Here is a 14558-nt window from a genome sequence, read left to right as displayed (position 1 = left end):
GACCCTATACAATCAGTATCGCGGTTGATCATCAAAAATGTTGGAATGGCCAAATTGACAAGAAAAGACGTACATGAGAACCAAAAACCCGAAGGGTTACCGTAGTCTATTCGCATAGCCACGTGGCTCATCTTTGCTGAACAAACTTCTGCATCTCTGGGCACTGCGCATCCATTTACGTTTTTACCTGACATATCAAGAGCGAATGACGGTTCCAACTTAGTTACCTCAAAATTCCGTGTAAATACAACATTGAATTGATCCGTGGAACCTGGGATGTCGCGCGCCTATTCAAACAAAGGCGGCAGAGTCACGGAGCGGACCATTGGCCGCAATAGAGCGCGAAATATGAAACCAATTTCCACCCAAGACTCATGCATTATTTCTCGGCCCAAATACCCGAAACGACGGCAGACAATGTAAAGTCACTATGGGAAGCAATCCCATTTAAGTAGTCTTCGATCCACGGAAAGCTTCATAAATGCGCATTGTTATACAACTGAACTCTAAGTTGGCAAGAAATAATGCTTTTCATTTAGATTTGCTGTCCAGGTGAGACAAATTTATGCTGACCGATGGTTACCAAGAACAATCGTGTCCTCACTTTTGCGTTCTCAATACCAGATTTATCTTTTATACCAGATTTATCTTTTTCTCTTGAAGGAAGCTATACAAAGAAGCCAGAGGAACACTGGCATGCGCAAAAAAGAGCAAAGTGTACAACATCCAGGGGAAGGCTTGTATTGATGCCTATCGCAAGGAAGTGGATGTGTACGAGAATGAACCCAGGCCTTTAAATACCCGCGGCATCTACTAGTGAGCTGCGTCTCTTTTACTTTCTATGCTATTAAATAACCGACGCCGAAGTTATTTCAGCTCATAGAATCTACAATTTCAAACCACTTGACTGGATTTAATTATATTGAGCAAAAGTTTCAATCAAGCAGAAGACATGGCGCAAACTTGGGGTCTGTAATGGCTTCTTGAAGAATGAATTTGGACTCAGGTAGAGAAAAAGCTTCGAAATAGAATCCCCAGCACTAACGCACCATCAGCCTGTGAACCAACAGCCTCATCACCCAGTTCTCGCAGCCATTCTGTTTTTCAAGTCTGTCTAGATCATTGTATACATCTGTCTCCAGCCTTTCCAAAGTCTTCATAGTATAGCCCATACTGCCCGCATTACGCAAACGACTCAAAACGGTTTTCTTATGGGGGACAGACAACGATCCAGATACTTTCCTCTCTTGTAGTATGCCGCGCAATATGAGGTCAGATGGCTGAGAATGCCATGCATGGACGATCGGGAACGAAAATTTCCCTTCGTCCAGATCCTCACAGAATCCTTTTTCGCTCGTATACTGATTTCACATTAGAATGCATTGTGGTATTCTGAAGGGGGTATTGTACTTCTTCATCCATTAAATTCATGTAGTCATCGCGAATTTGGAAGTATTTTCCGATCAAAGACATAAAATCTGCGGAGATGGCTCTGATCAAATTTTGTCAGTCCCATGACTATATATTTTGTTTTGGAATAGGGAAGGAGTACCTTTCACCGAGCGAACACGCGCTCTGTGACATTAATCGTACAATTAGTCTGAACAGTCCACCTGTCTCTAGACACATCATCTTAGTATCACATATTCGTAAAAAGTTGGCAGTTGCTTTGAAGAGACCTTACTTTGGCTGACCATCTCCAGGTATTCTTCTTCCGAAGGGCACTCGCCCTCTCGCGTCCAGTGTAAGTCAAAGCTTTGGCCAATGAACAGATTTCGAAGTTCATCTATAAGTATAGCCATGCATTGAGGGTCATCGAGTTTGCGGACTTCGTCCATGACATCGATGAGCATGTAATTCGCACAATTGATAGTTGACGCAGCGCCAAATACTGTGTGAGTAGCAGGGTTGCCACGCCGAAGAGGCGAAGAATCTTCGATGTCATCCAACCTATGATATTTAGCAACTATTTACTATCCTCAGAACAAGCTCAACTTACATAAGAGACGAGCTATGTAGCTTCTGCGCTATCAATTTCACTGCCTTGACTGTACGGTTTGGAAGGCCCAGCCAAACATTTAAAGCGTCGATCAGGGCTTCACGGACACCCTTTGAGGGAAGAGAGTTGATGTACTCAAAGGGAGCAAGTAGAATCTGAAAGAACAGGCATTGTTAGCACAAAGTGGAACATATATTATTTAACGAGAATAGGAGGCCAGACCTCAGTACCCAGATGTATTTGCTTTTGATCTTCGGAGCCATTGGTGAATGTGTCTAATGACGCAACTGAAGATCTGCTTGAAGGGCTGGATTTGGGGGTTCCCGTGGATGAAGGACTGCTGGACTCAGAATCTGAGTATTCTTGAGTAAGATCCTCCGAGTTTGCGATCAAGTGTGTTCTGTCCTGTTCGTTTTGCGGATTTTTTTGGCTGTTGGCGGCGCCACATTTCAACAGAGCCTCTCCTTCAACACAGAGCTCTGGATGGTATCGCGGGCACCAGAGACTCCAAACAATGTTCCCTGGAATTTGGAAAGCCAGGGCTGTCAAGTACTCGCGTAGATTCGGAGTGCATTGTTCTTGGTCTGCAACGAAGATATTCATTCGTTGCTGGAAGTCTGTTTCATAGTCGCGTACGACTTGTCGAACTCTCTCCTTCGCCTCATCCATGGAAATGTTTTCCCACTTCATGTATAGCCACACCGCATTTGTCATAGTGGGCGTTTTGTCGGTATCATCCATTTGTTGAAACTCATTCCACTCGATGTCAAAGGAATAAAAGTCATTAGCCAGCCCAAGAGCCGCGAAGCATGGTTTAACTATTGAGACAACTCGTTTCTCTTCTTCATTCGTCAAGATAATTCCCATGCCAAAACGCATCACGGTATCAACAAAACTAGAAACTCGTCAAAATTTTGGAACACTTGCTTTTGGCTCAAAGACACTTGTGGGAAAAGAACTCACGGGGCACCAGTGTCAATGATCCGATAATCAACATATTCTTCAATGCCATTGAAAATGCAGGACTTATCACGAGACGCGGTCGTCGCAACCATTTCCTTCCAGGCTGTGATCACGACTTCAGCACATGGCTTGTCAATTTCCAGGAGCTCCAACAGCATCTTAGACTGTATTTGTTTGGTTCCAGTCGTTGATCGTACGGTGCGATATTCGGTCTCGTTCAAAACAATATTATCGTTTCCTTCATCCAACTTCATTAACATTAGCATATGTTGCTATTCATCTCGAGATCGAGAGGATGAATTCTTACCGACACCTTTGATACAGATTCCAATACATTGTCGTACAGAAAAGCATCTAGAAAAAAAACAAACGTCCGTGTCAATTTCCGCTTTCCCAAACTTGCACAGGCCACTGTGTGCCACAATCACTTACATTCAAAAACATATGAGACCAGTGCTAATCTCTCGGGCTTGCACAGCGGTAGGACTACCGATGCAAAGTGCCCATCAAATGGATTGCAGCTGCCCCAACGCTCAATGGGGCCAATGTATTTCCTCCAATCATCACGACAGCGAGAAGACCCTTCGTTGGCATTTTGCTCATACTTATGACGGCGAAGTGTGTAGTTATGGCAAAACCCATCTATGTCGGGCACTGGTCGGCTCACTAGGTAAGAAGTCTCTTCTTGTTCTGTTTGAGCGTTTTGGTAATCCATGGCTTCGGAATTCGTGGTTGGCGGTGTGATATAGGGCAGGTTCTGTTCTCCAGTAGATTTCCACTTGCTATCTATATCTACGGCTAGCGTCGATGATATATACCCTGACAAGGACTTGAGAGCGTGGGTCACGCATGACTTCATTTGGCGGCAACCTTGGAACCACAGTGTAATGCTCATAATTCAGTTCAGTTCGTGCGTAGTGGGTCTGAACAGGGGTCATCGCGGCATATCATAATGCCATGGCCATATTTAGAGGCCTTGTTCAAACGATGGCGAAGAACAAGCCGATATATGTGACATCAGATTCATGTCATCTAGACGAATTTCCGGTCGCAAAACGAGAACTCAATGGCCATGGAGCTGCGGTCGAGATTAGGCGTGAGTAGGAGTGGATCTTGTTACATTCAGCACGAATGGAGCGCGAACAGGTTCGTTCCAAGGTTTTGGGTCCCAGTTCGTGGCACAATTATCTGGGAGCGATCTCGATTGGAATCAAGAACACCCTCGTGATTCGCTGGGTAACAACGAGCTTCGTTTCCATTCGCCAGCATGTCTGACACTACCGATTGGACCCACTTTGAACCAAACAATCGGGACAGAACTCAAATTGTTATCTGCGTCACCCTGCATATTTGCGTCACGTCGCATATTTCGATCGCCAAGCGGATTCCTGTTCAACTGCATCCCTACTTTAACATAACTTGATCACCAAACCCCTCTTGCTTCTTTCTCAAGGGCCATAAAAGCTGGAAAGACCTGGTCTCACTGCCGGGATCCAATCCTTACATAATCCTGCACAACAATTGGCAGTAAGATAGCGAACATGGTCACTTCTCCAGAATGCGATGATTCGCTCAAGGCGTTTATCCAGTTATGCGCTGAACATGATCTTTTGACTGAACCCGAGGGCCTTGAAAAGGGAGATCTCTACGACGGGTTATCAGACCCGTCCACTCTCTTGTATGTTGCTCTGACACCCCTTGGCTCCTTGCTTTGCTCTTTGTGGTGTTCACATCAACAGACGATTTTTAACAGCCCGTCGATTCAACGCCGACGGTGCCCTCAAGCAGTTCCAAGAAGCATCACAGTTCCGCCGAGAGAAGCACATCGTGAGACTTTACGACATCGTTGAAATTGCTGATTTTGAGCAAGCTCGTCAATTTGTAATTTAACCCTTTCCTCATTCAAGTCCAAGTTTAGAGACTAACTTGGCAATACAGTATCCACATTGGACAGGTCGTAGAGGCAAAAGCGGTCTACCGATATGCATGTTTGATCTTTCCTTTTATAATAAAAAGAATCTAGCGTGTTGGGAACAGACACGCCATACAGCACCTTGGTCAGATTCACAGTCTCATGCAAACCTACCACCAAAACCCGATATGTTGCAGCTGGCTTCTGTGTACCACGATAGTATCGCTCGCCTGGTCTTTCCTCTCTGCTCTATGATGACTGACAGGCCGAATCCTTCGGTAGCAATCACCAGCTCCATATATCTTGTGGACGCATCAGACCTAGGGTTAAAGCAGGGATGGAGCTTGAGATACTTTGCTCAAAGTATCAGTTGGCTGCTATCAACATGTTATCCGGAAACCATCCAGCGGGTCTTCGTAGGTAGCGAGGTGATATGGTCTGAACGTGTTGTACGCATATTGACATTCGCTGTAATAGGTATGTAATGCTCCCTCGTATTTCTCCACGATCTGGAAATACCTGAAAGCATGGGTCGATACAAATACGGCAGAGAAGATCGTGGTGCTGAGTAGCACAGAGGTTTTGCCCGCCCTTGAGGAGTACATCGATAATGCGAACATACCAACTACATTCGGCGGTTGCTTTCCCTTCAAACATGGCATGCTCCCTGAGCTAGATGATAACATATGGCAGCATTTCGGCTGGAGGCTCCCAAGTCGCTCTCTGCCTCCTGGGCCCATCAAGTGGACCGAGGATGTGTATGGTCGGAAGATCGCACTAGCTGTTGGTGGCGAAGCAGGGTCTAAGAGAAACGAAAAGATTGCAGTCTTAGATACTATCAAGGAATGATACGGCTGATTGAGGACCGAGCTGATAGGCTCATGAGCATTTGGCACCAATGGAATATATACCATATGTTACTTAAGGGGAATGTGCTTTTGTCAAATAGACTTGAAAGAAAAATGGGTCGAGAAGCTTCAGACCGAGAAATGGGGAGAAGGGTGCGATGCACACAGAAAGAAATTTGACAAGGACGCCGGACCCCTGCAATTTCCCTTCGACGATCTGAACCTTCAAGTCACGCTCCCAGTCGGCGAAGCACATGAATGGCATACGCAGATCCATCAGAATGTGTTTTTCTTTGGCGCGGTCCCACCTGCAATTGATACACGCACCATCGGTTGTCTCCGATGATTCGGTGAGGCCGAGCCGAATTAGAAAACCGAGTCAAATCCTCGAAAAAGCTCACCGACGCATATGGCATGCCCCAGCCCACATTCTTCTACAAGTCTGACGAAGAAGACCGCCTTAAGAGTCAGGACATGATGAAGGACATGGAAAAACTAGCAGGCGCAATAGGAGGTCACTTTCCAGGCCCAGAGCCACAATTTCTTTCTCACGGCTTAGGCCTTCACGTCTGCGGTACAACCCAGTCTTAAACGAGATTTCCGAACAAAAAAGACAATCAAAAAAGAGACAATTTCTATTGTGATGAGACTCCTAAGATATGGTATATGAAAGACTTTTCCGTTATTTCAACCTTAACAGCGGTGTGTCATGCAATCAAGGGAGCTGAAGCTATACGTCATAAACTTGGGTGGAAGATATAATCCTCTAGTTATACGGCACTGGCTAAGGGTAGCAATAGATATGGTCTAGTATGGGCGATCGAGGTTCATCGAGAAAGGTGAGTAGGCACCTAGGTATGTACTTAGTAGTATTTATGTCCCTAATTAGATGCAGCTGACGGGAATACTTAATGTTGTAGCTCAAAATTACATAAATTATATATCTATAGAAAGTTATAGGTTCTATAGAAGCCTATTTCCTCTTTAAGCCCTCTTTTCGCCACTTATCTATTACTTTTACGTTAAGCCGTCTTTACCCACTATAGATATCATTTAAGCTTGACATAAGTGAGATAGTTTCGAGGCTTCCTGCTTATTTTACATATTTCAAAAGAATAATTAGAATTTAAATGGCTATGCGAAAAGAGAAGAATGAGATCCTTAAACAAATAGATCAAGACTATTTCTTAAAAGTGAGAGTAAGGGATCCTATGATACTCCGTAGATCTCTGTGAAATAGAATCCGTGCCCATAAGCGAATCGGGCGGGGTACAGGGCCCCTATGCCAGTACCCCAGTCCATGCCCCAAAAAGTTAGAGACCCCGGGTTCTCTCGTCTAGTAGCTGGACTACATGAAAAAGGCGATGACTAGTCCAATGATCCCGGTTAGACTGGGAGAAAATGTAGAGAGAGCCCCATTCAAGACAGGAGCAATTGTGGCGGTAGTGCCAGCCGTCGTGGTTAACGACAAGGAAGTCGAAGGCGAAGATGCTTGCACACCACCTACACTCGAAGCTACCACGGTGAACGACGACGGTAATGAGGGGGATGATACCCGCAATTCGGTAGGCCTAGTGGCGCTAGGCGAGCTGGTCTTACTTGTCGCGCCTGATGCACCAGCAGCAACTGTAACTCCGGCAGTAGTGGAAAGGGCGGATCCAGCTCCAGCGGCACTGGTAGTGAGGGATTCGACGGTGTTGGGTAGCGTGAAAATGGAATCTTTACCCTCTGTGGTGGCCGAGATGGGTGAGCTGGTCGAAGTGTTCACGAGAGTGTCGATTGATCCAGCTGCATTAGCTGTGTTAGTGGAGCTGCGCAGAGTAGATATATAATCCGTGTTCTTCGAGCCGGAGAAGCCAGCGGAGCTGGTCAAGTCAATGGCAACAGCCTCGGTCACAGTTCCCGTGAAGAGGGTTGTGTAAGAAGACACCGTATCAATGGTGGGAAAAGTAGCTTTTATAGTATTCTCAGATCCAAATCTAGAGCTGGAGCTGGAGCTGGAGCTGGAGCTGGAGCTACCAGAACTGACGGTATAAACGGTGGTTCCAGCAACAAGGGTCTCAGTGGTAGTCTCAGTGGTCTTCTCACTCGCGGGGCAGTTAGTCACGGTGACCGGGCACTTGTAAATAGTGGAGATGTGAGTTGTCAGGACAGTCTCAGTGGTAACGTAAGGGGGGTTTACTGTTATGCCAGTAGGAACGGAAGTCGTTGTGGCCCCGGCCTCCGGGGCAGCAGAGCAGATAGAAGTAGACATAGCAACTGTCTCGTTCTTGACATGGGCAGTCTTCTCACGAGCTGGGCAATCGGTGACAGCGGATTGAAAAGCTGTATTTGTGGAAGTGCGAGTGCTGAACAGAGTAGAACTGGTGTATTTGCCGGAGCCAGAGCCAGAGGGTATGGCAGATCCAGTGCTAATCCGAACGGCAGATTGAGAATAAGAGGCGAAAGCAGAGAGGCTAGGTCTCGTGCTATGGGTGCTAGCAGGTGTATATATAAGAGACTTTAAAAACATAGAGCGATGAGGGGATGTGGCAGATGTGGAAGCAAATGAGCTCGAAGTAGCAGTAGTAGAAGCCCCGCACTCCTCTGCCGCAGAGGAATTCGAGTCGACGGTCAGGTTGGATACCTCGATGGTTGCTCCAGAACCAGAGCATATGGCGAGGAGCTCGACGCGTTCTAACGAATCCGCTGCAAGGCAAGCGGCAAATGCAGCGTGGGATCCGGCATCTACGATCGTGGTGGAGATCACCTCTGAGCCCTGTGAGATGTAAAGAGTACACGAAGGGCTTGCTGCTCGCTTTCGCTTTGAGGCGGTGGTATCGGTTACTGAAACGGTACCAGAGACTGCGCTAGTCGAGTCATCAGAGTCAACTGATACAATCGCTGACAGCGAGTCACCATCGGTAGTGCTGGCAGTCAATGTGGTAGTTCCATCGTCGTCCGACACGGTTGTACCAGTAGATGCAGTCACCGTTGAGGAAGTCGTAGAGGACGCGGTGGCGGACGTAGAGCTAGGGGATACAGTACTACCCGCCTCCAGAGTGTTGGGAGCATCTGTGCTGATCAGGTTTGCGCCGTCACTCGTAGATGAAATGGCTGCAGTGGTAGTAGCAGTGGAGGCCTCGGAGCTGGACCCTGACTCCAGGGTGCTGAGACTATCAGGGACGATCCAGTTGCCGCCGCTACTAGAAGACGAACTCGTAGTGGTAGAAACAGCGCTAGAAGTGGTAGATGCAGTCGTCCAAGGCACCTCGCTAATCGTAGTCGCCGTGCTGGGTGTCGATGAGGCCATTGTAGAGGTAGAAGTGGTACAGCTCGAAGAGATCATCGAAATGTCCGCCAAACCGATAATCGGGCTGTCAGATGATTGCCCCTCGGAACAACTGACGGTGATCACAAAGGGAATGCCCGTCGATGCTGTTGGCGTGTAGGCCGCCGTGGCTGTCTCCCATGAGCCAGTGACAGCGCGGACACCGCTGGCGGATGCCCCGGCCTCAAGAATGGTCGTGGAATCGACCGAAACAGCCAGAATACAGCTCGCTGCATCACTCGAGGTATTCGTTGACATTGACCAGGCTAGAGACACTTCATATGCTCCCCCCACGTTCATGGAAGCAATGTTCTGGCGGACAGTAACGTAGTCATACTCAAAGTCGGAAATTTCCCTGGTCATCTAGTAAGTTTTCTCTCCCTAAATTTGACGCATCATCTTAACTCACAGCCATGTACTATCGTCTGCAGGACCGCCCGTAGTCATCACTGGAAAGTGGGCGACCTCCGGACCGGCACTCATTGACCAGTACGACGAGTAGCCTGATGTACCGCCCATGATCACATCGACCATCGAGCAAGCGATTGAGGAGCTCATGATGACGACCACAGGGCTTGATCTATCAATTAATGAAGATAGTGGTTTGAAGACGAAAGTGATCCGGGGGGCCGCACCAAGGCCATCGGTTTATACATAAGCCAAGGAGTGGATATGGCGGATCCACGAGACCGTTTTTTTTTCTGCGCAAGATGCTGAAAACAAGGTCGTAGTGGAGGCAAAAGGAGTTATTGACTGGGGAGGGTGAAAGCAAGCGACAGGGGCCCGGGTTTAAGCTTTCCGGAGATGATGACAGACTTTTACGGCTTTACCATGAACAGGATAAAATAGAAAAATCAAAAAAAAAATCGGATAAGTCCGAGCTAAGGAGAAAATTCAGAAAGTGTCATCGCCTGTATATACTCCCCACGACTGTAGAGCAGGATTCAGTCGGCTAAATTATCCCGACGGAGCCTCCACAATCGCTAGTTTCCCTGACTAGTCCATATCGGGTGCCATATGGCTTTTTACTTTGCAGAAGCTTAGCTGCATTGGACCTTATCTTAAATTAGCGATCCTTTCACACCGAGAGGGAGTCTGGAGCCGATGAACAATATTTAAGAATATCCAACATCAACCGGGACGACCTGGGATTCCTAGCCAGACTCCTCCTTCACTCCTCTTCCTCTTTTGATAATTTAGTCCTAATCCCGTCATTCTTTGTGAATATTTGTCTTCTGAACCTCTGCAGAAGAGGTCGTTGCCATAATGAGACTATCTGCTTCGCCACTGCTCCTTGCCGGGCTGTTGGCACAAAGTATCCACGCCAGGGCGAAGGATATCGAGGTCTGCACTCAAGTAACGAAGCAATACGTCACTAATGGCGACTTCGTGACTGATTCTGACTGGACCAGCTCGGACGATTATACCATCGTCACTAAGTCTGAATCGGAAAGCGGGTATATGTAAGTCTCCGACTTGCCGTCCCTTTCAGTCCAATCTAACGATAAGGGCAATAGCGAAATACCTTTTACAGAGAGTTCCATTGGCTACTCTGTGAGCACTTTCCAGCAGACCGTGTCGAGCACTCTAGTCGGGCCATATTACCAGATGGACTTCTACTGGAATGTGATAACGGATGACGATGATGTCGTTTGTGACTTGAACGTTCTTGCGCTCTTTGATGATGATGATGATGATGACGATGATAGTGAGTACGGATTCATCACCGATGGCTATCTCCGTATCACGACAGGAGAGTCCGGATGGACAAATGTACTAGGACAGTGGAAGGCTACCGAGACCGATATCACGCTGGAGTTCAAGACCACCTGCACTGGCGGCTCGGGAACTATCCAGGTCAAGGACATATCCTATAAGGGACCCGAGATCGTCTGTACCTCTCAGTGTGACTCTTCTGTGCTCAGAGCCTCTGGCGAGCTTCTCAAAGACGGCGATTTTACATCAAGTCACTTTGACGATATCTGGGATGGCGACTCTTTTGGAGTTGCGGTCGACGATGATGCTCCGGGTGGTGGCCAATGTATGTGAGTAACGGCAATACTTAACGCAGTGACGACTTCGAACATGCTAATAATGACTATAGGTATATTGCTAGCGAATTCAGTTACTATGAATTGAACCAAACCATTGCGGACGCTCAGGTTGGTCAGACATACCATGCTAGTGCGATGTGGAGGCTGAAGTCGTCTTCGGCCGACGCGGAAAGCTACCCGACTTGTACCTTCGACATCAGGGTCATCAATCTCGACGAAGAGCTCCTCCTGGATCTGGCGCACATGTCATACACCCTGAAAACCGATGACAGTGGGTGGATGTCCATAAATGGCACCTGGAACGCAACAGTATCATCGGCAATTGTCAACATATACATGAATTGTGACAGCGAACAGTCAGAATACTATCCGGATGTGGAGATTGCCGACGTCCACTTGCGTTTCCAGAGAGTGGTTTGTATCGCCCCTTCATCCTCAGCCATCGCCAGCTCCACACCGTTGAAAACTTCGGTTAGTTCGACTCCTTTAGTCCACTTTACTACAGTCTCTCGATCCATTTCTGCTTCTTCTGCTCCAAACTCCACGTCTTACAGCACCCCGCTAACGACTCATACCACCATCCCAATATCGATTCCCAAGTCGACTCAGAGCTCTTCAGTCTTCGTCTCTCCGGTCTCTTCTTCGGTGATCACCCCCTCAGTGTCGGTCCCAGCGGCGTCGGTGTCCTCTCGAGCGGGCCCTTCGCCACCGGTTCCCTCGGCACCTGGCTCTCGATCTCCTGGCTCTGGATCTTCTGGCTCCTCGCCATTGGCAGCGACAATATCTACGTCGGCCAAAGATATCACCCTTTCCGAATATGGTAGTCATTCGGCCACTTCGACTGTCTTTGCCACTCAGACAAGCATTATCACTGCATGCCCGTCAAATGTGCCTAGTTGTCCGGCCACCGCCAAAACCACATACTTGACGACCGAGACCATCTTGGTTTCAACCATTGTCTGCCCGGTTACTGCGGCTGAAAGATTGCACACAACTACTGCTTTGACTGCTGACGATGGCTCATACATATCTACAATCCTGACAGCCAGAACGGTCACTATGACCTCGTGTGCTGCCTCAGTCCCCAACTGTCCTGCACGCTCTCAGACCACATACACTAGTATCCAGACTGTCGTCGCGGGTACCACTGTTGTTTTCGCTAGAGTCCTCCCCACGACGTCTAGCTCTACCACCACTGAGACCGGTCTAGAGGCTACAAAGCCTACCATTCCTCCCTACCGGGCTGGCACTACTATCTCGGCTGATCACGAGCATATCAACACAGCAAACGCTGCGATTTCTATCTCGGCAGAAACGACAGGCGCCTCTTATTCGAACATTATCCCCATGGGGAGCAGTGGCTCTGATACCGCGCCTACAGCGATCACCGACGAACAAGTCAGCACGGCGACCTTGAACAATGATGCCTCGCAATCAAACAAGGTCTCCACAGGCGGCAGTGACTCTGATAGCGCTTCTACTGAATCCACTGAGAGCGACAACAATGACAGTAAAATCCCACAAGGCGCACCTCAGACTCTCCCTGGTGGAATGGTAACCGCTTCATCTTCCATTGTAGACTCTGGTGCATACGCGATTGCCACTGGATCGAATGGTGGCACTGGCACTTCGAATGTTTCCTCTGGACCTTTTCATACATCTTCTAGAGTTTCGCGTGCTTCCAGCTCCCTAAAAACACCATCCCCATCCTCGACCCTAGCCATGTCCGCTAGTGCTTCTAAGTATCATGCTTCCACGGGTGTTAATGCTGCTCCTGATTTGAGTGGGGCTGCTTCTGTCCAGGTTGCTCAATTGGCATCGCTTGGATTTGTTATGTGGAGCCTCGCTGCCATGTTTTTATAAGTAGCGTTTTATGATACATAGCTTTAACTCGTGTAACTTATCTATTCATGAGTATTATTATATATGTTATCATCTTAATTACTAGACTCTAATACAGCCTATACCATAGTGGTTCATTGCACTCGATTCTATTATATCTCTTCAAAACCTTACTAGCCCATTCTACGTATACCCATCGCCCGTGGTATATGTCTATCAGCCTAGAAACTCTATCTAAATCCTTGAGCTCTCAATGGTTTTGAGCTTGTTATTCTTAATAGCTTTCAAGTAGGAATGGACCGAAGAAAAGTATAGATTTAATAGTAAGTACTTCTATAGTATAATTAGTATCAATATAGAGGTAGCTACTGATTTTATAAGGTAGTAGGTAGAAACGATAAGATGTGCTAAAGTAGTATTGGAATAAAGGTTATTCAGCAGTCTCACGAGAAGCTCTTCTCTTCTTCATTCCATTTCAGACTTGTTTCCATCCTGAACTCCATCTGCCTTCCGTAATCTTCCTTTCCAAGACGCAATCAAGTAAAGCTATTGCGGAAATTCTACTGCAACTTTCATAAGATGTATTCATATTACTAGTTTGACGACCTCCATTTGACGACGGAGGGGACGAACATCTCGGGAAAGGCTAAATCTGCGTGGGGCGTTCGGCCGGACGCGCTCAACCTGTTCGGGTGTAACTTACCTTTAGACATCTGACAAGATAAGAATTGGAGCGCTCGTATACATAAGTAGAAGCATATTCTAATTAAGAGCTATAGGCGAGTCACGAAATAGCCCCTATATAATAATAATGGGTCTTGAGGAGTGGATGCAAGTTGAACCAAGTTATTGTTTTCATCCTTTTAGTAAAATCTTCCCAAACAGAGCCTTAGGGTCACGAGTATGCATACATGCAGAATGCAGATCTTCTTACAATTTCTTGCCGCTGCATCTGTCGTGCTTGCACATCCAACGAACGGCAGCACTGCATTAAGAGAGTGCGTCTCAGGGGTGTTTGAATCTACTATATAGCTCCGCATCGTCGATCCATCTAATGACGCTCACATCGATGCAAGAATCGGGGAAAGATCCAGTGGTTTTCTTTGTCTCCATGAACATGCAAAATTCAACTATAGGCATATTGATGGTTGGCTCATTCTATACAATTTGAACTGTATGGAGCTCTCTATACGGGTTATTCTAGTATAAACTTTCTGCCAGGTGAAAAATACTGACCAACACCAAAATTTCTTCAGACGATGCCCCTTATAAGCTTGCGTGAATTGACACTGCCGTCCTAACATACCCAGACTGAGTTTTCATGCATTTGTTTCGACCACTCTTTAGCCGTAGATAACCTGCTGAATGCAGGCGTCTATAGAGAAGTAGACCTGATCAAAAGGGCGTTGAAAAAATAGGTTTGTTTCATTCAAGAGATTGTGCGCAATGTAGGATGAGAAGCATATAAATTTACCGAGGATAAACTCTATCATAACTTAATTCGAACTATTCTCACGCGGTAATGACTGTCGTTCATTCCCTATTTCCATTCGATTATCCTCAGATACTAACCCTGCCACAGTCTCTGGGTAGCCAGGTAAAATGTCACACTCATTGTACGATCCGCCTA

General features: G+C 47.1%; 5 protein-coding genes across 5 annotated transcripts; 3 read left to right on the top strand and 2 right to left on the bottom strand.

Annotated features, from left to right (window-relative positions):
* Positions 1–1040: 1040 nt before the first annotated feature.
* On the bottom strand, positions 1041–3677 carry N7503_000011 (bifunctional terpene synthase/polyprenyl synthetase family protein; the record flags this gene model as incomplete). Its single annotated transcript, XM_057059572.1, has 9 exons — positions 1041–1361; positions 1411–1492; positions 1553–1619; positions 1685–1950; positions 2000–2154; positions 2222–2894; positions 2963–3210; positions 3270–3316; positions 3395–3677. The coding sequence occupies 9 exons, from the start codon at positions 3675–3677 to the stop codon at positions 1041–1043; spliced, it is 2142 nt and encodes a 713-aa protein (XP_056926495.1).
* Positions 3678–3949: 272 nt separating this feature from the next.
* On the top strand, positions 3950–4237 carry N7503_000010 (uncharacterized protein; the record flags this gene model as incomplete). The annotated part of the gene is made up of 2 exons (XM_057059571.1): positions 3950–4058; positions 4089–4237. The coding sequence occupies 2 exons, from the start codon at positions 3950–3952 to the stop codon at positions 4235–4237; spliced, it is 258 nt and encodes an 85-aa protein (XP_056926494.1).
* A 266-nt stretch (positions 4238–4503) lies between these two features.
* N7503_000009 (SEC14 family lipid-binding protein) lies at positions 4504–5723 on the top strand (the record flags this gene model as incomplete). Its single annotated transcript, XM_057059570.1, has 4 exons — positions 4504–4640; positions 4702–4843; positions 4901–5290; positions 5352–5723. The coding sequence occupies 4 exons, from the start codon at positions 4504–4506 to the stop codon at positions 5721–5723; spliced, it is 1041 nt and encodes a 346-aa protein (XP_056926493.1).
* A 1347-nt stretch (positions 5724–7070) lies between these two features.
* On the bottom strand, positions 7071–9590 carry N7503_000008 (uncharacterized protein; the record flags this gene model as incomplete). The annotated part of the gene is made up of 2 exons (XM_057059569.1): positions 7071–9387; positions 9442–9590. 2 exons carry the CDS (start codon positions 9588–9590, stop codon positions 7071–7073), a joined length of 2466 nt encoding a protein of 821 aa, XP_056926492.1.
* A 708-nt stretch (positions 9591–10298) lies between these two features.
* N7503_000007 (uncharacterized protein) lies at positions 10299–12949 on the top strand (the record flags this gene model as incomplete). Its single annotated transcript, XM_057059568.1, has 3 exons — positions 10299–10495; positions 10550–11077; positions 11137–12949. 3 exons carry the CDS (start codon positions 10299–10301, stop codon positions 12947–12949), a joined length of 2538 nt encoding a protein of 845 aa, XP_056926491.1.
* Between the last annotated feature and the right edge of the window lie 1609 nt (positions 12950–14558).

This window comes from Penicillium pulvis (assembly GCF_028828015.1).
Source record: "Penicillium pulvis strain IBT 33274 chromosome Unknown contig_10_segment0_segment0, whole genome shotgun sequence".
NCBI classification, from domain to species: Eukaryota; Fungi; Ascomycota; class Eurotiomycetes; order Eurotiales; family Aspergillaceae; genus Penicillium; species Penicillium pulvis.
Note: the sequence above shows the minus strand (reverse complement) of the source record. Positions and strands in the feature narration are given on the sequence as shown.